Source organism: Sylvia atricapilla, chromosome 14 (assembly GCF_009819655.1).
Source record: "Sylvia atricapilla isolate bSylAtr1 chromosome 14, bSylAtr1.pri, whole genome shotgun sequence".
Classification (NCBI taxonomy): Eukaryota; Metazoa; Chordata; class Aves; order Passeriformes; family Sylviidae; genus Sylvia; species Sylvia atricapilla.
The window spans coordinates 18956326-18981146 of NC_089153.1; the positions used below are offsets into that span (position 1 = coordinate 18956326).

At 41.9% G+C, this 24821-nt stretch overlaps 2 protein-coding genes and 1 long non-coding RNA gene across 3 annotated transcripts in view; 2 read left to right on the forward strand and 1 right to left on the reverse strand.

The window, feature by feature from the left end:
- Positions 1-1344: 1344 nt before the first annotated feature.
- LOC136367671 (uncharacterized) lies at positions 1345-1724 on the reverse strand. The gene is made up of 2 exons (XR_010744716.1): positions 1601-1724; positions 1345-1493 (listed from the first exon to the last, which is right to left on the reverse strand). It is a non-coding gene; the product is annotated as an uncharacterized lncRNA (long non-coding RNA).
- LOC136367670 (C-terminal-binding protein 2-like) lies at positions 1516-13058 on the forward strand. The gene is made up of 9 exons (XM_066329469.1): positions 1516-1954; positions 2513-2667; positions 2758-2902; positions 5403-5609; positions 6230-6444; positions 7249-7379; positions 7621-7748; positions 8265-8385; positions 9389-13058. Exons 1-9 carry the CDS (start codon positions 1531-1533, stop codon positions 9558-9560), a joined length of 1698 nt encoding a protein of 565 aa, XP_066185566.1. The 5' UTR covers positions 1516-1530; the 3' UTR covers positions 9561-13058.
- Positions 13059-15656: 2598 nt separating this feature from the next.
- The window catches only part of KDM3B (lysine demethylase 3B), a 42273-nt gene continuing 33108 nt past the window's right edge, over positions 15657-24821 (forward strand). Inside the window, exons 1-5 of the mRNA XM_066329470.1 lie at positions 15657-15933; positions 19461-19628; positions 22080-22193; positions 22642-22747; positions 24219-24343. Of these exons, the coding sequence (XP_066185567.1) occupies positions 15763-15933; positions 19461-19628; positions 22080-22193; positions 22642-22747; positions 24219-24343 (684 nt within the window). The 5' untranslated portion in view covers positions 15657-15762. The remainder of the gene's footprint in view (positions 15934-19460; positions 19629-22079; positions 22194-22641; positions 22748-24218; positions 24344-24821) is intronic.

The window sequence follows — 24821 nt, forward strand, 5'->3', positions numbered from 1 at the left end:
CCTGCACAGGGCCAGGAGTCGGACTTTATGATCATGAAGGGTCTTCTCCAACTGAGCATATTCTATTATTCTATGGTTCTGATACGTGGCAGGACTTTGGAACACAGCACAGAGTTGCTGTACCCAAACAGATGAGGCTTACTTCACTAATTTTGCTCCTGGCAACAAGGTTTCTAGGATTTCTTTGTCTGTTCACACGAAAATCGTCTCTTGCCTCCTACCTCTTGTGGTTTTTTTAAGCATCCAACAAAGTACTTGCTAGAGCTTGAAAAAGTACTTGAGGAGCTACCAGCAAGAGTGTTGACCGGTGAGGAGGATACCTGTGTGCACTCAGGGAGATTTTAACTGAGGTTTTTTTATACAGACATGAAGGTTTGCCAGCATAAATGTAAAGGGAGACTCCCTGGGCCATAGGCAATTGTGCTCCAGAAGACTAGGGCTGTTTGGGTAATGTGTTAGAAGTCTTGCCTCTGAGGTTTGGCATGCAAACCAAATGGGTAAAACTACCTAAGTTTTTTTTTTTTTTTTTTTTTTTTTTTTTTAGTAGCCACATATAATATAGAGACTAGATTAATTCTTGAACTGTTGGAAACTAGTAGTCTCACCGATTGCCACATGCACCAGATTTTTTAACTACAGGCAAATTCATTAATTCATATTCCTTAGCCTAACCCCTTGTCGCACAGGTGAGGTTTTGCCCCTTCCAGGTTCCTGGTGTCAGAGTCTTCACGGTTTTGTCACTATTTCAACTAGTTCATTAAATAATCTGAGATATTTAAGGGTCATCAAACCCAGTAGGCCTTGAAACACATTTTTCTAAGCACTGTCTTTGCCAAACATTTTTACCTCGCTATTGTTTAACTGCCCGAGTTAGTGTCAGCACAGGCAGGCAGCAGCCAGGACAGCCACAAACCCATGGCTAAAGCCCGAAGGAAAATTTATTTCCCTTCCCTCCCTTACTAATTGGGGGATTCCCACAGCAACCCCTTGGCAGAGGCACACAAGGGGAGACACAGGCACCATTAAACTAGGTTCTTGCCAGAGGATCACCGGAGCGTTCACACCGGTTTAGCAAGGGTTATTCCCAGCTTCGTGTTTACAGTCCTCCTCAACAGGCGGTCATCTACTTTTAACTCCTTCCTCCCAACACATAGTTGCCATCTGGCGGTTCCAATTATCCCGTTGCCTTTTGCCCACCTAACTCTTAACATAGAACAGGAGGAATGCACACAGATCCGTTAAAACATACCGTGGCGTATCTGAATGGAATGTGGGAGGTGTTCAAGAAAAGGGTCATGTAAGAGTAGATCAACTGTATGGAGCTCACATCAGGTACCAGGAACGTTTGTGTAATAAATAGCTATAATTTGTTTTTCAATACTGTACAGAACGTGCTTAGTGATGTTGTGATTTATGTCGTAGATTCTCAGGATTAGCGGGTGTTGCAGCGCTGATCCACTCCCAGAACCACGGGAAAGGTGTGGGAGACCTGGCTGCAAAGGTGGCAAAACAGAAGCAGAACCGATTCGAATGGCTCTCTGCTTTGTCTCAGGCACAGAGATCTTTCTAAGAAGACCTGAAACTACACCCCATTATCCACCTCTCAGCTTTTTGCAGTCGCCCTCGTGGTCCACTCCCTGCAGCCCCGGCCTGCCCCAAGCCGGCTGTGACCCGGGAGTACCGACCGAGCCCTGCCCGGCCCCGCTCCGCCCCGCCGGGCCCCGCTCCGCCACACGCTCAAGCTCCGCGGACCGGAAGCGGAAGCACGCGACACGTCGGTGGCGGCGATGCCGCTCGCGTGGGCCCAGCTGCGTCTTTCCGGTTCCGCCGAAGCGGCGCGGGCGGCGAGTGACGGGATCCCGGGTCCTTCCGCGGCGCCGAGGGCGGCGCGGCCCCGCCCGGCCCATGGACCGGCACAAAGTGAAGCGGCAGCGTCTGGACCGGATCTGCGAAGGTGAGGCGGGGCGGGCGCCCCTCGGCGGCGGCAGCGGCAGCGGCACTTGCCCTGTGCCGCGGGGACCCGACGCAGCCGCTGCGCGCCCGTGGGGCTGAGCGTCCTCCCGGCCGGCGGCGAGCAGGGCCCCGCCGCCCGCGGAGGCGCTGCCTACGGCCTTCTGGAAAGGGCCGGGTGCTAGTGACTGTCTGTGGACGTACAAGTTCTGCTCACTTCAAGGGGAAATATTATCTGGGCATGCTGGGATGGAGAGGGGAGGAGGTGTGAAGCGACTCTGTCACTCGTTTTAGGAGCCTGGAGTAAGATGGCACGCTGCTGAGCAGATCACCTCTAATATATTGTTATTGACAATAGATGTCTTATTTTTCTTCATCTGAGTGGTGGCAGAGGTGGTTGTGTGTTTTTTCCCAGCGTCTTTTCCTTGTGTTTGTTTCTTATTCATGTCTTTTGCTTTATCTAATCTGTTCCTAAATACTATCAGCAACTTACTGGACTAGCAGATGAGGATTCCACAATTCTTGTCTTTCATGTAATCACTCCTGCTGACTTTCTTAATAGGCATACGGCCTCCTATTGTGAATGGCCCAATGCCAGCACGGCCACTAGTTGCACTCCTGGATGGACGAGATTGCACTGTGGAGATGCCCATCTTGAAGGATGTTGCTACAGTAGCATTTTGTGATGCTCAGTCAACTCAGGAGATCCATGAAAAGGTGGGCAAGAACATGTGCAAGATTCAGAAGTAGAGCTTTGCCTCTTAGGTAACCAAACTAGATATTGATTTCAGCTGATTTTTGTTACAGGTGCTGAATGAGGCAGTAGGAGCTCTGATGTATCACACCATTACCCTTTCTCGTCAGGATCTGGAGAAGTTCAAAGCCCTCAGGGTCATTGTGCGTATTGGCAGTGGCTATGACAATGTTGACATCAAATCTGCTGCAGAATTAGGTATGATGACACCATTAGGTGTGTGTTGTGATCAGAAGTGAATGTGAAATGGAACACTGTACATGTTCTTGTGCATTATAGAGTGCATTTAAAAACTTTAATGTACAAAGATTTGGAGCTGCTCAGCATCAGGTGTCTTTAGGAAGCTGACCAATAGAGGGCTGGTACGTGGCTTAAAAGAAAGATTCTCAGTTTTCAGATTGCTCTGCTAGAGATGTTGGTGTCTTTGTTGTTGCTTGGGATTCAGGAACCTGAATCTGGTGTTTAGGTAACTTTTGGTGAGGTGACTGGTCTTTTTGTGACCTCTGAGCAAACTGATGTCTGAAAACCACCTGCAAATGCTGATGCAGGAAAAACTCACTATAAATGCTTTGTGAGTTTTCGTCTTAATTTTGTATATGCAAGGAGGTTCTGATACAAAACTTTATTAGTTATCCTTTGGAACCCTAAGCATGCGAAAAGTGTCTGGATCAGGTGACAAAAAGGTGCTATTTATTAAACAGATGGCAGTGAGACTTCTGGACCTTTCAGCCTCCTAGGTGAGATGGATCATTTAAGTACCCTTCCCCTTCTTTTTTAAGTTTTACAGCTGCAAGGGGTTTGAAAGCTTCCTTAATGTAATGCAGGTCTTGTTAAGCTTAAATCAAATACAAGTATTATATATAAAATTGAAGTAAGTAAGCATTGCAGTTTTCAGATCTGTAAGAACAGGTGAATTGCCAATAAATGAAGAGTGTGTATTGGGCTAGTGCTTGAATTAGGTCAAAAGAGCCTTTTCATTTGGATGATTCAAAGTAATAGCCTCAAGAGTTCCTGTCAAGGTCCTTGGCTTTTGTTCAGCCTTCACATATTTGTGCTGAGTTTGGAACCTAACCTAGTCTTACATTTCTCTACTTAAGGTCACTTTCTTTGATTCATTCAGATTCAAAGATTTCCCTTTTCTCCCACTGCACACTCATTAATCCAAGGTGAAATGAGTCAAAGTTCTTTCACCATCAGACCGTTGCTTGCCACTTTTGCTTTGGGGTGACAGTGTGATGACCCTTACAAGTGGCCAGAGTTGCTTTTTCATGGATAATTAATGGTTGTTTTCATGCTTAGCCTCTTGCTCTATGTTAAGTATGCTTTTAATTCATTCAGAGGTAAGATACTGTTCCTTGTGTGTTCTGAATCTTCAGACCAAAGGGCTGTTGTCTGTGTTTGTGATTTTTTACATTTAGGTATAATACTGCATGTTAACACAAATCTGTGTCTGGCTGTGTAACAGATGGATGCATGGGGCTTGTCCAGAGTTGAATGAGATGGTAATCGTGAGATTAAGAGAAATTGGGATTTTCTATCACCCCCACTCATGTCCTCTGAGTTGTCTCTGTGGCATTATGGCAAAATTGGAAATAATTTGATAGAGAAGACCCGTCAGATATTGGGATTGTCTGTGACCATTGCTCTCCCAATTCTCATGGGAAAGCATGGTCTGAGTTTAGCTAAATGTTTCCTGTGACTGGGCTTACAAAACAATAATACCTTCAACCATTGCCTAGATTTTATTTCCAGTTTTTAGTTAGGTGGTGAACTTTTGAGGTGGATCAGTTGCATTGGTTTGGCAAGTGATTACGGTTATGATTGGGAAGAGACCATTTTTCCATCTAATTTTCTTGGCTGGTTTGTCAAACGAAGGATAGCAGAAATGAAATGGTATGTTTCCAGCCTCTCCCCTCTGGTTGTGTGGGTTGTTTTTTTTTTTGTTTGGTTTGGTTTTGGTTTTGGGTTTTTTTGGTCATAGTCTGCTCAGGATTTACCAGGTTTTGATACTGTGTTCCATCTTTCCCTTTTCTGACAGTAATTTATGCTTCTAGGACTTCAACTCTGTTTGCATTACTAATTTACCTGATAGTTGTAGCCATGAGTTTTATTATGGTCCTTGTGGTTGTATGTTATTGTAGAGTGGGAGTGTTGTGTGTTGTTGTTTTTAAGCTTAACTTCAAATGGATTTAGAGAAGCTCCTGGGGCTTCTGTCTGCATTTAATGAGTTAGTTATTTATTGTTGCTCCTGGGGAGGCTGATGCTTGCAGTGAGCATCTGGACTATGAGGCATGAAGAGCTCAGCCATCTGTCTCAATTCTTCTACAGTCTGCCTGTTAATTTGTCAGGAATATCTGTGGAAGGAGTGCATCTTTTTGAATGCAGATCTCTTAAAACAGTCTGTTGCTTGTATCACTTGTATGGCCCAGTTTTCTCATTTCAGCTTGTGTATTTGTATGTTTGTTTTTCTGGTAAGTGCGTCAATCAAAAAGATATTTATAAGGAAGGAATGGTATTTCTTGGGGGATTGAAAAGATGGCTGGTCACATCTGTGTTGTAGAATGAAGTTCTGAAATTAATCCTGTGTTTCTTGAGTTCTGGAGTACTGAATTATCTTGGAGCATTTGTGCTTAAAGAGCTTTATGTCGGTTTAGAATTGTGATGCTAAAAATCTTATATGACCTCTGTGGCTTTGTAGGCATTGCAGTTTGCAACATCCCTTCCTCCTCAGTAGAGGAGACTGCTGACTCTACCCTCTGCCACATCTTGAACCTCTATCGCCGTGTTACTTGGCTACATCAGGCTCTGCGGGAAGGAAATCGAGCCTCAAGTGTAGAACAGATTCGAGAGGTGGCTGGAGGTGCTGTGCGTATCCGTGGGGAGACTTTGGGCATCATTGGACTAGGTAAGTGATGGGAATTGTTAGGCTGAAAAGAGAACTGTGAACGTTTTTGGGAAGCTAAGAGTCACATACTGAGAAAAGTGATAATTCTACAACTGTTCTTCACAGTTGTAGAATTGTTGAAACACACAGACTTCCTAAGGAATGCTAGTGCCCTGTTCTGGATATCTTCAAGAGTTGGGTATATGTCAGGGGATTGGGTATTTTTTTTTTTTTATTTCAAATGGTTAGGAGAATTGGAACATTCATACAGCTCTTCTTGGTGACTGTTTTCCTCTCTGCTGGGTTCTGTATCAATAGCAAAGCTGCCTGAAAGGTGGCTACCAATTCCAAGTTCTTGTAGCCAGATTATTATCTCTGACTCAGAGTTTAGATTTGGTTTGAAAACAGAACTGCTTCTTGACTAAACTGGCTATTGCATGGGAAAGAACTAGAATTAGCTACATAGGAGCAGCACTGAATAGCCTCCTCTGGATCTCTGTGGCAATCCTAGGGGTTTCCAGGGCTGCGATATCTTGGGCTCTGGCGGTAAACTTCAGTGTAAGGTCCCAGTCTATCCCCGTATCTTGTCTGTAAAGTTTGTTTTACCTTTCCTTGATGATTGTGGGTTTTCTTTTGTGAAGGCCGAGTTGGACAGGCAGTGGCTCTGCGAGCCAAGTCCTTTGGCTTCAACGTGATTTTCTATGATCCCTATCTGCCGGATGGAGTGGAGCGATCCTTGGGTTTACAACGAGTAGGAACCCTGCAGGATCTACTTATGCACAGCGATTGCATCACATTGCACTGCAGCCTGAATGAACATAACCATCACCTCATCAATGACTTCACTATTAAACAGGTGCAGCAGGAGCTTGATTTCCCCCACAGAGCACTGTGGAAATGAATGCAAACCAAAACTGCTGCTTTCACAGAGGCTGAGAGCATGTGAATCCTGCTGCCTCTGTTGTGTGCCTCCTGCTGCCTTTGGAGGCTGGGCGTGTGTGGATATGGGTGCCTGTGCTTTGTGCTATATATAATTTTATGTTAAGGGAAGAATATGATTGGCTCTTCTTGCAAAATAGTTTCCTTTATAAAGAATATTTTAAGCAATTCTGTAATTTTAAATTATCTTTAAAATAATTCACTGTGCTGGTTAGAGCTAGATGTGGTGGGGCTGGGACTGTGTATGTCGTTCTACACAGCACAGCCAAAGCCTCTGCCCAAGCCCACTGCAAAGCCAGTTTTGGGCTAAACTCCACGAGTCTATGAATGCTTTCCAGTGCTTTTATGAGAGATTTTTGGACATTGCAGTCCAGTTTTGTATGGCTGAATACTTGATTCATGATTCCTGTACTCTTTTTTTTTTTTTTTTTTTTTTTTTTTTTTTAATACAGTAGGATGAATATGGAGTGCAGAACTTGAGAGTTCCACTTTTGCCCTTGTTGTCTTGTGGTTTCATTTGTTGGTTTTTGAAGCATATTTCTCAAGCATTGCTTGCAGGCATTTCCCCTGTGGTAGGCTTTGCAGTGAAAGCACTCCTAGTTCTTCCAGGCCTCATCTAATCACTGCAGACTCCTGTTCATTTCCAGTAGACTTCCCAAGATTCGCTGAGCTTTCATGAGAAGTCTCATTCTCAGTGCACATGTTATTTTTCTTCTTTCAGATGCGTCAGGGCTGCTTCTTAGTGAACACTGCCCGAGGAGGGCTGGTAGATGAGAAAGCCTTAGCACAAGCCTTGAAAGAGGGAAGAATCAGAGGAACAGCATTGGATGTGCATGAGTCTGAGCCTTTCAGGTAATGTGGTACCTGCATGCTGCTGCTATCTAGTGGTTCACCTAAACTGGATGGTCCTTGTGGCGGTTTGGTGGGAGGTTGTTTTTGGTTTTGGTTTGTTTTGCGGAGTTTTTTTGGGAGGGGGGTGTGGTTGTTTTTTCATGTTTTGTTTTGGTTTTTTGTTATTATTTGGGTTACTGTGATGCCCAAAAGGACAGATGGGGTTACCAGTTCTAGAAAAAACCCTTCTTCTTCCCCCTAGTTTTGCTCAGGGGCCGTTAAAAGATGCACCCAATGTTATCTGCACCCCTCACACTGCCTGGTATAGTGAACAGGCTTCCATTGAATCCAGAGAAGACGCAGCTAAAGAGATCCGCAGAGCTATTACAGGTAACAAAGAGGACTTGCAGCTGCTGCTGAATTAGTGGGTTTTTGTTAGTTCATGGCAAGGATTATGCTGATTGTTCTGAAAACTTAAACTCATTTACTGGTTTCTGGAACTGGACTGTAAGTTGATAATTGTACCTAATGCCAGAGTGGCTCTCCTTGGGAAAGCCTCTTTACCTAGATCTTCCAAATCCTTTGCAATAATTCCTTTGACAGTTTCACTGTATGCTTTTTTCCTTGAGTAGTACATATTGTCTCTTGAAAAAGGTGAGGTTTTGGCAGTTGCAGTTTGTGGCAAAAATTGTCACATGATCATAGAAGTGGGAAGAAAAGATCAATTTCTTGCTGTCCCCAGACACCAGATGCTTAGAGGAAAGTCTCCTGTACCCAGTGTTATCCTGTGGAGGTGGATGGAAAGATTTAGCAGTTTTCCTTTCTACTTTCCTTTGTAAATGCTGCAGGGAACAAATCTCTCCTACCTGTTTTCTGGTTTTTTTGTCATTTTTGGTGCCCTTGCAGGTCACATACCTGATGCTTTGAGAAACTGTGTTAATAAGGAGTACTTGCTGTTAGCAGCTCAGTGGTCCAATATTGATCCTGCAACTGTCCACCCAGAACTCAATGGAGCTGCAGCTTACAGGTGAGATATGTAGGTTATCCAAATATATCATCCTGCTGAAGTAGGCCAGGGGTTTGAGAACTGCTTGTACCTGCAAACAGGTATGTCTTCGTTCCTCTATACTCTATATGAGTGTTCAACATGTACTTGGTCATGTTTAGTTCCAGCTGCATACCAGTCAATACTTCCAAATTCTTGGAAGACATGCCCAAGAGATACCTTAATATAAGAAAGCCTGCTGAATGTCCCAAGAAAGGACTGCAACTCTACATTAGAAGTTGTACATATCATTAGGGCTATATAAATAAACAAAGCACAGTTCTTACATGTAGCCCACATACGGACCAATTACTGAGACATTGTCCAGTGAATTTGTTCAGTAGTCTAAACAGAGTGTATTTGAGTTATCTGTTACAGCCTGGTTAAGTGATTGTGGGCAGGTTGCTTCCCTTCTGTTTGTCTCCCATCTGCAAAGTGGGAAATATATTTTCTTTCCTTCTCTGAGACATCTACAGAAGTTGAGATGCATTTATGGGGAGGGCATAGGGAAGCAGAATGGAAGTGATGGATGAATAGTTCATTAGCAGTTCATGACTGTCACTCTCCTATTTTTCGTCTTGCATCTAGCTGTTTTATTAGTTCAAATTCTTATTTTTTCTGTCTTGGAGTCCAGTGAAGGATAACTGCAGCTTACACCCCTCCTGCCGATGGGGAGGGAATTCCTGGTTCTCCATGTGCCTTAATAGAGCACCTCACAATATTTTCAACTGGAGATAAATTTTGTATCTGTTTTCAAATGCTTAGTATGTGACCTTGGACTGTCTGGGTCTGTCTGCAGACAGGTGTCATTTGGCATTAGGATACCACTGCTACTCTTCAGCTCTGGACACTTGCTGTGTTCTATCTCAGAGCGTTTCTGTTAGAAAGAGGAATTTGTTTTCAGCACGTCTGAGGGCATGGCTCCTTTTCCTTTGAATAACTCTGTTGGACAAGCTTGTAATTTCTGTGTTTTTGTTGGTTTTAGGTTTCCTCCAGGAGTAGTGGGAGTACCCAACCCTGGGCTACCAGAACCACCAGTAGTGGAAGGGATTGTAGCTCATGCGATCCCTCCTGTTTCTCACCCTGCACCACGTACCCCTTCCCCAGGAGAGTCAAGCAAACTGGATGCAGACAGAGAGATTCCTGCTGACCAATAGCAGCTTGTTTCTCTCCTCTCCTTTAACAGCAGAAAAAAGTAGGAGGGCATCTCCTCCTAGGACCTTCTTTAACACCCTACAGACACTGTTTCCTGTTCACATGGGACAGGAGAATGCATTTCATTGCCGACAGACTTTAGCTCTTGCCTTTATTTTGTAACCTTTTAGTTATAATTTCCTAATGAATCTTTCTCCTTCTCTGGGGCATGGCAGCAGTGACCTTGCCTCCCCTTGGCTTAATGAATCAGTTCTCCCATATATCTGCTCCAGTTGTCTGTGACAGGGAACTGTCTTTGTGTGCTTGAAAATCGAAGTGAAGCCACCTGATCAAGGATGGTCCTCGGTATTCTGAACTTAAGTGCACACTTTTCAGTTGTAACTTGTAGCTTACATTTAATTTGGCTGAACCTCTTTTAATAGCAGCCATGGAGAATACTAGAAAAAATATTAGTGAATTGGAGAAGTTGTGACTATTGTCTTCATTATGCCCCTTATAGAAGGCAGCCAGACTAAGCTCTGTGTGTTACTTTGCTTGTTTTAATTAACATTTCCTGTGAAAACAGGCATAGTGCAGACACTGTTAGTTCTTGACCATACCAAGTTTTCTCTATGCAGTTCTAGGCCTGAAGTTAAATGTAACAGTGTCAAAGTCAGCCTTTTAAATAGTTTGGGATTAAAATTTAATCAAATGTATTTTGGTGGCCGCCATTTTTGCAAGGCTTCAGAATTGTTCACCCTGGAGTCTATAACTTGGAGAAGGTAAGGAAATGGAGAAATAGGAAAAGCATGCACTGAAAGACAGTGAGTAGCAATAATGTGCAGTTGCTGGTTTCTCACACACAAGTACCTCATAGTCTGTGGCGGTGTTTATTCACAAGGGATCCATCACACTAGAACTCTAAGCTTTAAGATACAGATTTTTTTTTTTCTTTTTGCATCATTGCATCAGCTAGAAGTAATGTCCCACTTATCTGTGCTGGTGGAGAAGGCAGCTTTTAACAGTCAGGAAAAAGTTTTTCCCCAGAAGGTGACTGAGCACAGCCACCAAGGAGGCTGACACAGCACCAAGCCCATCTGAGTTCAAGAAGTTTTTTGACAATGCTTTCAGGTACACGTTGGGATTCTTGGGGTGTCCTGTGCAAGGCCAGGAGCTGGACTCCATGATCCTGATGGGTCCCTTACAACTTGCATATTCTATGAATCTGTGATATACTGCCTCTCTGTGGCAGGGCAGGGCAGCAGGGCAATGTGAGACAGCAGTTTGTTTTACATGAATAGGCTTTGTGGAACTAAAAAGAGAATTGATACTTCTCAGTTTTTCATGTGAAGCCAAGGCAGGATTGTTGCTGGCAAGTCTTCATTTCACAAATGATTGAATATAAATCACTTCTTTGAGGGGTGTGGAGTCTTCAGCAAAAGAGGTTCCACAGGAGAAGACTTTTCTTTAATTACACATCTTCCTTTAATTTCATCTTGTTACACGTCAGTTACAGCCTTTCCATGCACAAGATGCAACAATACCTGACTGATTTGTTCATGTTGTTTGGATATACTAAAGCAGGTGCTATATGGGAGGCATACCCTATGGTGTGGGTTTCTCTGCCTCCCTTGAGTATTCTCTCTGTTGTGTGTCTGTAACTGGAAGCTGAACAGTTTGGAACAGACTGGAAAAACAACTTTTAAGTGTGGATAAAGTCCTCTGTTTAGGCTGTTTAGTTTAGGAAGGTAGGAAAAGCTTTCAGAATAACTATGTTCTCAGATTTTTTTTTCCTGGTTTAAAATTCTTCTCCAATACTGCCTTCTCTATAGTGGCTTACCACTAGTACAGTGATTCATTCTTTTCTCCCCCCCTTCTCCACTCCCCCCAGCAATTTAAGAAAGGAATATAGTCAAGAAGTAAACTTCAGGTGTTTTTTTACAAATTTTACACTTTAGCTGTTTAGTACTAGTGAGATAATACTAGTTTTATAGTGCTGAGTGTCTTTTTTTGATAAGGTATTTGTCTCAGTGAAGTTTCTTTGCTTCTGTGTTTTTGTGGATTATTCTGATTCTACTTCAAATTCATATACCTCCTTGGCTGCTCAGGTTTAGCAGATCAGACTGAGACTGGTGGTAGGCATGAGTTACAGGAGAACTTTTTCTGAACAAAAGCCTAGAGCTCAGAAGCCCATTGATTACAGATGTACCTAAAATAACTAATCAGCACTTTCCTGAATTCTCTAATATCTAGGAAATTCAGATTTCACAAGCTCCTGGCTCAGAAAAACCTTCTAATAGGCAGGTTTTCTTTGGAAAAGTTTTCAGAGAGCTCATCTTCTATTACCACATTAGGGAAGCAGTCTGTCAATAACTACTCTTTATTTGCTGCTGAAAATTCCTGCCCTGCTTAGGGGTTGAGGTCTGAGATTATTTTGTGGTAAGGGGCTTCTAGTCATGAGCTTTGAGGATCAGAGTACATTGACCTTGTCTTTTCTAGAACACAATGCAAGATAGATTTATTTTTTTAGAAGAGGCAAATTATTATTTTTTTCTTGTTAACTGCAAGTATCTCTAGACACAGTCAAATAAATGAGCAGGGGAAGAGTAGAAGGATTTCATTTGGGGAAAACTTGAGTTTCTCTGTTCATAGTTCTGGTGGCTAGATACACTAGTGACTAGTAAGCATAGGAATTGAATGATTGATGATGTAATAAATATTTCCAGTTATGGATACCAAGGAGTTGAAGCTGACAGCATTGATAGTGACTCTGTTCTATCCAACATGATGTAGGCTTGTTACTGGATATGACAGTAATTTTCTCCTTGATTAAAGCCATAGCAGAAAATGTTGAGGTAAAAATGGACACAGCCCTCATCTTGTCTTCAACCAAGGACTCTCTTTGCATTTATAGGATTATTCTGCCTGTGTGCCGTTTGTACCTCTGCTGACAGCCTGAACGTATTATCACCAGACAAAGGCTATTCTGAATGATAGCTCAAAAGAAAAATTTACCAGTACTAAAGCATCCTGAGGTTCTCTTTCCCTGAGTGCCAAGTGCTTTGTTAGCACTCTGTTGTGTGATACACTGAACTTGCAGCTCCCCCTCCCAAGCTTAGTACAGTATACAGAAGTGGAATGACTTTTTTTTTTAATGGCTTCCTTCAGAACTAGTGCAGAGCTTTAATCCCAAAGAACAGAAGTCTCCCAGGATGAGGCAGGAGTTTCCTAGCCACACTAATCTGCTTAGGATCTGCAGGAGGTGCTCACAGTATCCCAAGGTACATTCTGTTCATCAGGGTCACTGCTGCTGACCAGCCTTTTTTATAGAGGACTCAGAGTTTCAGAAATATATTTTTGTAGACAATGATTAAACTGTGAAACAATGAAATAAAGCATGTAAACAAAAACTTACAGCACTGTCCTCTGTACAGATGTTTTCCTCACTTCATTTCTCTCCTGGCTCATTAGAAAATGTTTGATTACTTCTTGGATATATTTTAATAAAATTCTCCAAAGAACATGGCTGCTGTCTATGGAAGGGGTAGCCTCAGATACACTATTGAAAGGGAGGGTTGAAAACCTGTACAGGTGAGTGTCCCCATCAGTCCTACTTTTCTCAAATTATGTAAATTCCGCAGAATCAGTCCCTGGATCAACCACTCTGGCAAATTACTTTCTTTGAATGCTGTAGCATTTACCATCAGTCAAGGCTGTGCAGGTGGCAGTCTGGAGAAGAAGCCATCTTCAGTGCTTAAGGGACACCTTTGGATGTAGGTTGGCGGTTACCTGATTTCTCACAAGCTGAAATTGTGATGTCTGATTTTCCAGCCATTTAAGTACGTAGTTTAACAGCAGTAGCTGTCCTTACCCTTTCACAGTAAAATACTCTTTGAAATTAACACACAGTTCATGAAACTTACTTTTCTAACTTGTAATAGAGGTTGTGGCAACAGAATTAGCATAGAAAAGTTGCTAATGAATTTACTTCATGCTTTATGGCTTATGGTGTCTGGGTCAATCATTAATAACACTGAGGAAACCTCTAGTATTGGTGGATTTATCACTGTTGGCCCACCTGGTGCTGTGTGCCATTGGAATATCCAGCATCATGCTTGGGAGATGGGAAATGCTGGTCTGCTTCATCATGGCAATGGGAGTCTGAGCTGGTGGAATGGGAAGGGGCAAGGGAGCCCTTGGAATTTTCCACGCGGTAGTACTGTTTCTGGTGCACAGCTGATAATCTTACTGTTTCAGTGAAGAAATTTAAGACCTGAGGGCAAAGACTGGTCTTCAAAGAATGTAGTACTGATCTTGGCATGGCACTCACTTAGATGCAAGATATAATGCCTCTGGTACCATTCAGTAATGTTTCATGTAGGTACTGTACTTAAAAAAAGCGGGAGAATGGAGTTAGTAAATCTAGTGATGTGTAGTAAATCAAAACTCAGAGATGCCGTACAGCACAGGAGCAGAGCACTGAGTGCTGATGCTGCAGATACTCTGAAGTTTTGTGTAGTTGTTCAGCTGGTATTGGGCATTGCCATACCCACGTTCCAGTCAGTACCTTGCATCCCTCTAACTAGAAAGTAACAAAGAGGAAATGTCATCTGCTTAAAACAACCAGGCACAATAATTTGAATAAATAGAAGTGCAAGCAACCAGCTTGCCTTTGCTGTTGCTGATTCAGTGTGAGATGGGACTGTACCAGAGTGAAGAAACAATACATGCAAGAGAACAACCTACTTCCACAAGAGTATCCTTGTGCTGGCATAGAGTATAGTATCTGCTCCTCATTCCAGTTTGTATCACTGCTACTGTGCCTTTACTGCACAGGCAGAAAACGGTGTGATAAATAGGTATGATTTCTGCTGACAAAATTGAAACAGTAATCAATATTTTAAAACTAGTTAAAATGTAACATTTCAGCAGACGAGGGAGGGGGAAGTTTCCAGCAAATGTTCAGTATAAAGGAAGAAACTGAGATAAGAAGAGCTATATTTGTCTAGGAGACTGAAGAATTGGGGAAAGTCCAGGAAAGTGTTAATTATATTAAATTTATTGTTTTAGTGTTTTTAGTAAGATAGTAGGCTGTACAAATTTGGTATTTACTTACATAATATAGACCTAATACGCATGTGTAAACAAAAGGCTCATTTATAGGACATTGAGGGAGACCACAGGCCTTCGTCCCTGTGACCCTCGAAAATGAGGAGACCCCTAAAAAGCGGATGGTGGAGTATGCACAGTGGAGTCAGAAACAGGTGGTGATGAGACCAGTGATGTAAATTTTACAAATCAAAAATAGGAGAGAATGGGATACAAGATGTAGTATAAAAAGGTTAATTTTAGAACATCTTATTTGTACAGGGGAGAGGAGACCAAGTCCTGCTCCGTACCCTGTGGGAGTGTATCCCATGGTATAAATTTGCTTTTGTATTCTTATTTAGAACCAATAACTTTTAAGCTGCTCAAATTAAACTTGTTATTGCATTTAATTTTGTTTGGAGATTGGTGTCTAATTTTTTTTTTGACAGAAAATTAAGCAGCACATTCATTTATAACAAAGGTATAAAATCGCATGTCACTTTTCTAACCACAGGATGCTTACGTATTTTGTGGTTGATGTTGAAAAGGGGCAGGTTTAGGACAGTATGTCATGTTACATGATAACTATTCAGATGTATTAGCTAATCATGACAGCTGAATTCACTCACATATTGATTTTGTATTTTAATTACTTCCTAAATGCACCCCCTTTCCAAAATCTGCCTCACTGGAAAGCAAAGCACCCCGCCCTGTGCGGCGCTGCCGGTCCTCGGGGACCGGCAGCAGTTCCTCATGCTATCCGTGGGATCCAGCCTGAGACGCGGTTCTTCTGTGTGTTTACATTGAAATTTAACTTAAAACTCCTTGATTTGTGCGGTAATTCCAGGTTTTGAACTTGGCGGTCGTGAGGGAATTTGCCTAGGCCAGTCCCCTACCCACCGCCCGACCTCCGGCTCCGCCGCGCGGCCCGTCCCTCCCGCCGGCCCCTCAGACCGCCCGGGGCCCGCCCGTCCCGCGCGGGGCGTTGTGGGGCCGGGTCGATCGCGCAGTGCACGCCGGGACGGCGGCGGGCGGCGCTCGGGCCCAGCGCGGGGCAGGAGCCTCTCGGTGCCTCGAGCGGCGGCGGCGGCTGCGGCCGGAGCGCTCGGGGGACGGCGGAGTCTTTGCCCGGCGGGGATGGCGGACGCGGCGGCCTCTCCCGTGGGAAAGCGGCTTCTGCTGCTGCTGGCGGCGGCTCCGGGCGAGGGCGAGACGTCGGGGTCGGAGCCGGGGCCTGCGCTGCCCGCACGGGCCTGGCGGAGCGGCACCGTGAGGGCCATGAGTGGAGCAGTGCCCCAGGACCTGGCGGTGAGGCCCGGGGCGGGAGTGGGGCACCCTACCGCGGACGGGACCGGGGGTCGAGCCTCCCGCGAGGGCCGCGGACGGGCCGGGTTAGACTAGGGGCGGGCGGGGTGCTGCGGCCGAGCTGTGCCGGCGGCCCGAGAACTCCTGCCGCGCCGGGCCCGCCAGACGCGCTCCAGGGCTGGAACCGGCGGGCCTAGCCTGCGACGAGCGCAGGGGCGGAGCGAGCGGGCAGGTATGTGAGGGGTCCGGCACCGCCGGTGCGATGGTTGGAAGTAGCACACGTGTGAAACAAATACGTCTGGGACGTTTATGGTGCTCATATACATGTATGTATATAACCTCAGAGCGTTGTTTTGGGGGTTTGGTTTTGTTTTTCCGCCGGGTAGATGTTAAATATTCTCGATCAACCTGAATTATACTTGAAATATATATATTGAGGGGTGAATTTTGAATGAGGCTCGTCCATTTGATTTTGGCTCATATTTTGTTTTCAGTTGTAGGAATTTGAGCTTCATGTAATGTACTTAAGCACTCTAGCATTTGTCTGGTTAATTTCTAGTATACCTCAGTGAAACGCTTGGGTGGAGATCCTAAGAAGAGCTCTTGAACTGTATTGGTGGAGTTTCTCTTTGCAGGTGTCAGTTCTGCAGGCACTTGCTTTAAGTGCTGGCATGCTTTGGAGGGCTGTGTCTGATTTAGTGACCCACGGTACCAGGAATGAGGTTCTGTGTTTGTGAACAGTTTTAATTCTTTTTATGATTAGTTTTTTTAAAAATTAGTGGTTGCCATAAGTTCTTTGGCCTTGTTCTTAGAGTTCCAACTCTGAGCTGTTTCCTTGACATCCATCCTCTAGTGATCCTCTTTCTTTGGCCTTCTTGTAGAACTGCACCTACGGCTGTCAGCAGAAAGCAGTGGGCTGGGTTTGGCTTTGCAAACCTGGGGGGCCTGACACCCTGTGTCTGCAGTTGAGAGCTAAGGTCATGCACTCTAGCTGCTGCCTAACTTGTTCAAGGAGGAAAGAAAGACCCATGCAGAAAGGGTTTCCTCAAAAGGGAAATATGTCAAGTGTTTGAGACTATCTGAATTGTACAAGTGTGTCAGGGCTGAGATACAGCTGAAAGAGCTGCTCTTGTAGCATACTGCACTGGGACATGTGTGTCATCCCTACTCTTGCATTTTCATTGGTGTGTGAATTCATTGCCTTCATTCAGCACTGCAGTTCTCTCCCAGTTCCTTTCATCAGTAACCTTCCATTTAATGCTGTTTCAGGGGTATACATATATATAAATAGCGTATTCTCAAAAATCTATGCAAGAACTGTAAAATGTGAACTGTGTCAAATAGTCGAGGCAGAATTTAGGGTAATGTGGGACATTCAGTGTTTTCATGGACTCTTCCACACGTAGTGAATGTTGCTGTGACAATAGCAATGATATACTATCAGGAAAGAGTTCTTTTTAAATTCATTCTGTCAGAAGAAGTGATGAGTTGGCACCAAGCAGTCAGCCACTGTTTAGGAAATACTCTTCTAAGGAAATAATGTGAACTAGGTGTGATAAAGGCTAGGAAAAAATTATTTTCTCTTCTTTGGTCTACCTAAGTCTGTCCTTTTTTGTAGTAGCCTATAAGGATGGTTTCAATTACTAGCCTGTAGTCTTATGTTGGGCTTATAGAAATACAAAAGTATAGTTGAGTATCTGCACCTTACTAGGGCAGAAATCTTGGGAATAGACAAGAAGTATAAAACTTGAAAGCATGGGTTTTGTTGGGTTTTATTATTTTTCCTGGTCGAGTAAAGCCTCTGAAAGATTTTTGGATTTTTTCCCCTGTAAAATTTTGGTTACAGAAATTAGCTCTTAGACATTCTTACTTTGATATAATGTGGAGTAATCTAATTGTGGTTAGTCTACAAAAAAAAAAAAACTATATGGGTCAGTCCTAGTTGTTGTCCTATCTTCAGAGCATCTAGAAGAAATCCTGAGGAAAAAACTATGCTGCTATTAGAAAACAGCTTTCCTTCTTCTAAATGGAAACAGGTATTATCCTCTTTCTCAAAATGTTTAGTAGAACAGAATCATTAAAGGCCTGTTGAGCTTTATCTCAGTCTGTTCCTAATATTGTAAAAGTACCTGGTACTAATGGCAAAATAACGCAATGTGTCACATGAAGGACAGTACTGCTTTTCTTATGTGGAACAGAAGTATGAGAGATGTTTGTTTTAATGCATAGACAAGCTCTACTATACCATGAAAGTTAGGAGGCCTGGGACACAAGTGTTTGGGTGCAAATATAATACTAAGCAAATAATATAATATTAAGAAAGCTATAGACCTACTGATAATGGAAGGGTGTTCAGTCTAGTTTCCACTTTGTTGCTGAAAATTACTGAATTGGTGGAAGGATATCTTGAAAGGTCTGGTACTGTTTCTCAGCAGGGCAGCTTAAGCAGTAATGGAGTTTAAGAATTCATTAAGAGTGTTACTTCATATTCTTCCCTTGGGGTTTGAGCTTTTGAGTCTGGAGGGAGGAGTGGAGTAGAGGAGTAAGTGGTCTCTTACACTTCTTTTAATACCATTTATTGGAAAAGCAGAGAGCTGTCTGTCTCTGTTTAGTGCCTTGTCACTTCCCAGTGATCTTGTGATGGTTACAAAACCGTGTTTTGATTGTCCAGCTTAAGGTGTTCCTTAACTGATTAATAAATTTTTGCTGTTCGTCTGACATGTTTGATTATCTTTGACAAGTGTGTAAGTTCCGTAGATGAGAGATTGGAACGTGACATTTTTAGCACTTAATAACTCCAGTTGTTAGGACATGGAATGAGATTTGTAACCTTAGCATTCTTGCCAAGTAATTTCAAATGACTTTAACAGTTGCCCTTTGTGACGGGAAAAAAAAGAGGATGATATCTCAGAATAGTGATTTAGATTTGTTATGTGTGTAGTGTTGTTAATATTGTTACACTTGTAATAAGGTTATTAAAAATCTAGCAAGTAGGTAATTCTGAGTAATCTCATGCCATCCAAAATATTTGCATTTGTTCAGGGAGTTTAATAATGTACAAGACAAGACAAAACTTCTGATTTGGAGTGGGTTTTGCCAACAGGAACCTTGCGGGGTGAAGCATTTAGTTCTGTGAATGTCAGTTAACCATACTGATACAGACTATCTGTTGAAGTGCCAAGTAAGACTGTTGAAATTCTCTAAAAAATCCTACTGTGAAAGAGGTTTGCATTGGGTCATCATCTGTATTTTGGGATGAACAATTTTCATGTCTTTAATTTTGTATAGGAGAACACAGCATTTGGAGCTAGTGATGTATGTTTGGGGATAAATAATTTTTCATAGGTCAGTAATTGTTAATTTGATTCCCATAGCTATGTAGATGTATTCTCAGTATTAGCATTGCAATGCTTACCATGATTTTTCTTACTAAAGTTGCTGTCTCATTTTCCGTAAGGATTGTAGGAATACTATCTTCTAGCAAATGTCTGAAAAGAGATGAAATATGTTCTAATTTTTTTTTAAATCAGATCTTTGTGGAATTTGATGGCTGTAAGTGGAACCAACATGCGTGGGTGAAAGTCCATGCTGAGGAAGTTATAGTGTTGCTGCTGGAAGGCTCATTGGTTTGGGCACCTCGAAATGATCCGGTTATGCTTCAGGGGACTCGAATCTCTCAGGCACAGTGGCCTGCACTGGTGAGTACTTGACCAGAAGCCCTTAAATCCTCAGCAGTTTTCATCAGCTCCACTGTGAAACTCAAGGCTTGGATATTGTACAGGCCACCATTTTGCAGGTTCAAAAATTCCTTGTGGATGGACTTTTAGTAATAGGAGTTCCTTAATTGGCACTTAATAGTGCCTTTAGGAGGGCATTGGAGAGGCAGTATGCTTCCGGTTCCTGCCCCAGAAATTGCTATGATATTTTGTACAGAAAAGTAATATTTAATAGTTGGTCTCTGAAGAAATGTGTTATATATCTGAAAATATTATTTTTCCCCAGTTTAGAACCTCATGTATGTTAGACTTTTCTGAATTGTGAGAATAAGCTCTTTGGTCTTATGAATCACTCTCCAGAGCTCAGTATGGTAAAGGCTGTTGCATCAATTAAATAGGTATATCAGAGGGCATCTTTGAGATGAGAAGAGACTGTGTGCTGTGGCTGACATACAAACCATAAATTGGCCACTCCTAATCTAAAAATTTTATTTCAGTTTTTTGTCAGCATTAACTAATGTGACATGTAAAATTTTCCCATGTTTCTTCAGGTGGTTAACCGTATTGCTATTTACATGGCAATTACATATCATGACACTTGAAAACAAAGCCAGTATGTTTTAGCTCACATATTTGGATATACCTATTCTGCAAACATCCTGATGAGTAGTATAGAGTGAAGAGCATTCCTGATACGTTTCTTCTCTTAGTGGCTTCTGAAGAGAAAAGGTCATTATATGTGAGAATATTTCCCTCATTTTTAAGCTATTTAATTTTTATTATTTGCCCTTCTTTTGTTTCTTTTCTTCTCCCACGGTCCTTGGATTGCTTGGGATCCTTCGCTCTGTCTTTTAATACATTTTGTGCATGGGTACATTGAAACATTTTTTCCTGTCAAGGATCGTGTGCCTTGGTAGAATATGAATTTAGTATTTTAAATGGGCACTTGGACTCGTAGCAGCAAGTTCATTACTGGATCTTTCTCTGAGGATTTCTTTATTGCACTTGACTTAAGGCAGGAGAGAACCAGGCCTTTACAGCAGAGACTCTCTACAGAGTGTTTTTTCCATAGGCGAAGTTATCCTTTCAGTGTATTTCCAGCTTGTCTCCAGGAATGAGCTCCAGTGACTTTATCTGGGAAACTGTTTTTACACAGGGTCAGCATCTTTCAGCTGATTTCCAAATCTTAAAATCTGAGTGATTTGAGGGTGTTACCGTAGTCTGCATGCTGACTGTGATTTGATTGTGAAATGATTCTACGCTGTTTCCACTACAAGTCAAGCTTTTTCTGTAGGCTTGCTGAAAAAAAGTTTCTATCGTCTGTACTCTGGATAGTCATGTGGACATTGAAGCTTCCTCTAGGTACTTCAGGCCTAGCCAGATAACTGCATGGGAATGCAGATTGGAGATAGTCAAAGCACCAGAGTACATATTTGCAGTGGGAAGCCAGCTACTTAGCATTACAAAGGGGATGGTATGCATCAGGGTTTGGGGGATGATGGGTTTTGTTGGTTTTTTGGGGTGGTTGTTTTTGGTGTGGGATTTTTTGCTTGTTTTTTTAAGATATATCACTTATGAATGTGTTTTCATTCTTCATTGTCTCTTTTTTGTAGTCCTGTTTGCATTCAGGAGATAGTTTTGCATAAACTGAGAAAAAAATACTTATACTCTTGTGTACGGGACAATGGAGTGTAAACAAACTTAATGAGAACTGTTAAGGAAAAAATTCCACAAATTCTTGTGTTAAAATCGTTGTAAGTGTAAGCATGAGGCAAGTAACATGTTTCAAAGACTCTGGTTCGCAACTTTGTCTTCCATCTGCAAGTTATGTTATAAGGTTGTCTGATTCCACTATTACAAAGTTTTTGAATTCACTAGGCGTTTGCTCTGCATCTTGAACATCAATAGTACACTTGCTATGAACTTTAGTTTTTCACAAAATACAGCTAAAATTGCTCTCATTTAATAGTAAGTGTATAACTTCCTTACAGCTAACTTCTGTAGAGGAATAAAACCACTCCTTTCATGAGGCTATGTCTGAAATATGTTATATAGTTTGAACTATTAACCAAAGCTTTTTTTTTTAGACCTTAACCAAAGCTTGTTTTTTTAACATGAGCATCAGAAGGTGCTTACCTATGAAAGATCAAATCCCACCACTGGTGTTTTAATTTCTGCTTTAACATCTAATGAGAAAGTGGATCTACTTGTCTGTAATTCCTGTTTGTAATGCAAGAATTATTACTTTAGACATAATGACTAATATTTCACATTAAAACTCAAGCACTGGGCAGTACAAGTTTTTTATTGTTACATTGAGAAATAAAAAGTTTTAATTTTTTAAAAGCTGAATAGCATGTGAAATTGACTGTTACTTGCCTGTATTTGTGTTCAGTCATTTTGGTAACTTCTTTTTTCTGTTGTTTGTCACAGACCTTCACTCCTCTAGTAGATAAGCTGGGGTTAGGCTCTGTGGTCCCAGTGGAGTTTCTTCTGGACAGACATTTACGTTTCCTGTCTGATGCCAGTGGATTACGTTTATTTCAGGTATTTGACCTGGGTTCAGATAAAATGTAAATTTAGCCTTGTGCTGTGCTTGTCAGATTAGTTTTGGGGGTTTTTTTACTCTTCGACCAACATCCTCATCTTTCTCCTTTCACTGCCCTGTCACACATTTGTGTTTGTTCCCCTACATTTCCGGGTCTTTACACTGACATCCATTTGTATGCGAAAAGTACTGATACTTTCTACATTGTTCAGTTGGAGAGCTAGCTGTCATTGTGTAGCTGATAATTACAGTGGAAGTTTTGCAACAGCTTTTGTGTAGTTAGTTCTTTTAATTCTCTTGGCATGTTCAGTAATATTTTTCTTAATTTTACTTTTTATCTTGTTTGTCAATCTCTGACTGCAGTCCAAGAAAAGCTGTCTTGTAAAAACTAATATTTCTATTATCCTAGAAGATTATACTTAGTTAAAACTGTGGTTTTTTTGCCAGATGGGAACAGAGAGTCAAAATCAGATTCTGCAGGAACAGCCTTCACTGAGAGAATCTGTCAATGCTCTGATCAGCGACCAGAAGCTTCAGGAGATATTTAGTAGAGGTGAGATGTGTTTTCTGTCACAGAGCTACTTTTTGTGTTGCCAACTCTAAGACTATGCTGGAATTCGTGAATGAAGTTAGTAACAGTATCTGTTACTATTTCATTTGGTAGGTCAATTTTCTGTATTTTGCAAGTTCTTTACAACTTACTAACATTATTTTATCACAAATACAGGTAAGCAGTTGTTGAGATACAAACCAGAGATACCTACTGGGAATAGTCACTTAAGATGTACTTCAAGTAGGACAATGTCCATGTATTTACAATTTCCCTATTTTAAGTTTTATTTTTGAATTTTTAAAGTGTTGGTCCTTTTCTATGGTTCTGTTCTGTAACTGTGGGAATTTAGAAGTGAAGTTCCTGTGTAACTGCTGATCCTTAGAAACATCCCTTGTAATGGCAATTCAGTTTTTGACATTTTGATAATTAATACAACAGTTGTTTAAGTTGAATATATGTGTGGATGTGGCTAGTCAGCATAGAGTTAATATCTTATCTGTTGTCTGGATTGTGTATTAGGGTTAAGCCTGATTGTGGCTTTTATTGTCAGATTTGGGTCATCTTGGTCAAGTGCTAAAATAATTTCTATCCAGAGTTCATGCCAGGGTGCCAGGGAGCCACCCTAGAGACAGACCACTGTCTTACATTTGAAGAATGACATAATTCTTAATGGGAATTTGGTGCCTTTTGGTCAAATAAAACATGTATTCATAGAAATTCTGAGGACAGTACTTCTTACATGAGCAAGTAGCTTAAGAATTGTCCGGTTTGACGCTTTCTTCTAAAGTGGCTTATTCTGGCTGTGTCACATACAGGTTGTTGAATCCTGTGGATTTTGATGATCCAAGATTAGCAAAGGACTTTGTCTGGACTTAGAGTAGGAGGAAAGCTCAGCATGCTGATGTGGAGAGCAAGGACAGGGTGAGAGGAGGCCTTTCTGTAAATGATCTATTATCTGTGTGAAAAAGCTAAGACTCGCTTGTTTAGAGATGTTGGATATTCAAATACATGTTTCTACTCTGAAATGCATGGCATTCCTTCTGGGATTTGGCACATCTGGACTAAGTCAGAATACTGGGACTGTTCACTGGATTGATGCTGCTTAATTAACCTGTAGGTTAGAAAGCAAAAGAGTCTAGTTAGCAAGGAGCCCTCAAGTAGCTTGATTTTGTCAAAGGAGTGAGTTAATTTTAGTCTTCCATGTTTGGGGTTTTTTTATGTGTAAAGTATTCATTTTGTCTTCACAATAGCTTTGAGTTACAGCAATGAGGACGTATTGACTTTTTTGGGTAAAATGAATGCCCAGTTACACAGGATTTGCAGCAGAAGCCCTGGTGTTTTAACTTCTTTCCACCTGGAAGATGATACTTCAAGTCCTAATGAAGTGCACAGAACCATTTTATTGTGTGACTCTTAACTAATATGGCACAAAGTTTGTTTTGAAAAGACACTCAAAGTCATTCTTTTCCAGGTCCTTACAGTGTCCAAGGCCAAAGAGTTAAAGTTTATCAACCAGAGGATGAAAATAGCTGGCTCTGTGGTGTTGTGAGCCACCAAGACCCAATAACTCGTCTTATGGAAGTGTCTGTGACTGAGGTAAAAATACGAAGCAATGCCTTGGTGTTCCTCAAATACCATTCCTCAATATCTGTACGTGGAGAATGACAGCTTCGCCGAAACTTGTTATTTTGGGTTGTTTTTTGCTTTGAAAGATGAGTAATTATTTGTGTTGTATTTCACAGTATTTTTTCTGTCACAATGACTTTCAAGAATAAATGATGCCACCTAAACAGCTTCTATACAAAAGAAAAAAAAAGCTGTAAGCGTTTCAGTGGAAATGAGTGCTGTAAAAAAAATATTGGAAGTGACTCTCCGGAAGGGGTAGCGTTCTGATGCATAGAAAACTACTATCTGGGTCTCTTACATTGTGATCTTCCTATGCCTTCTCTTGGTTTCCATCTGACAGACTGTACAAGTGGTTTGAAGCAAGTATAGCAAAGCCAATCAAGTCTTAGTATAAATAAATTTGATTTATATATTTTAGCTCAGGCTATTTACTTTTGCCCTGTTCCTA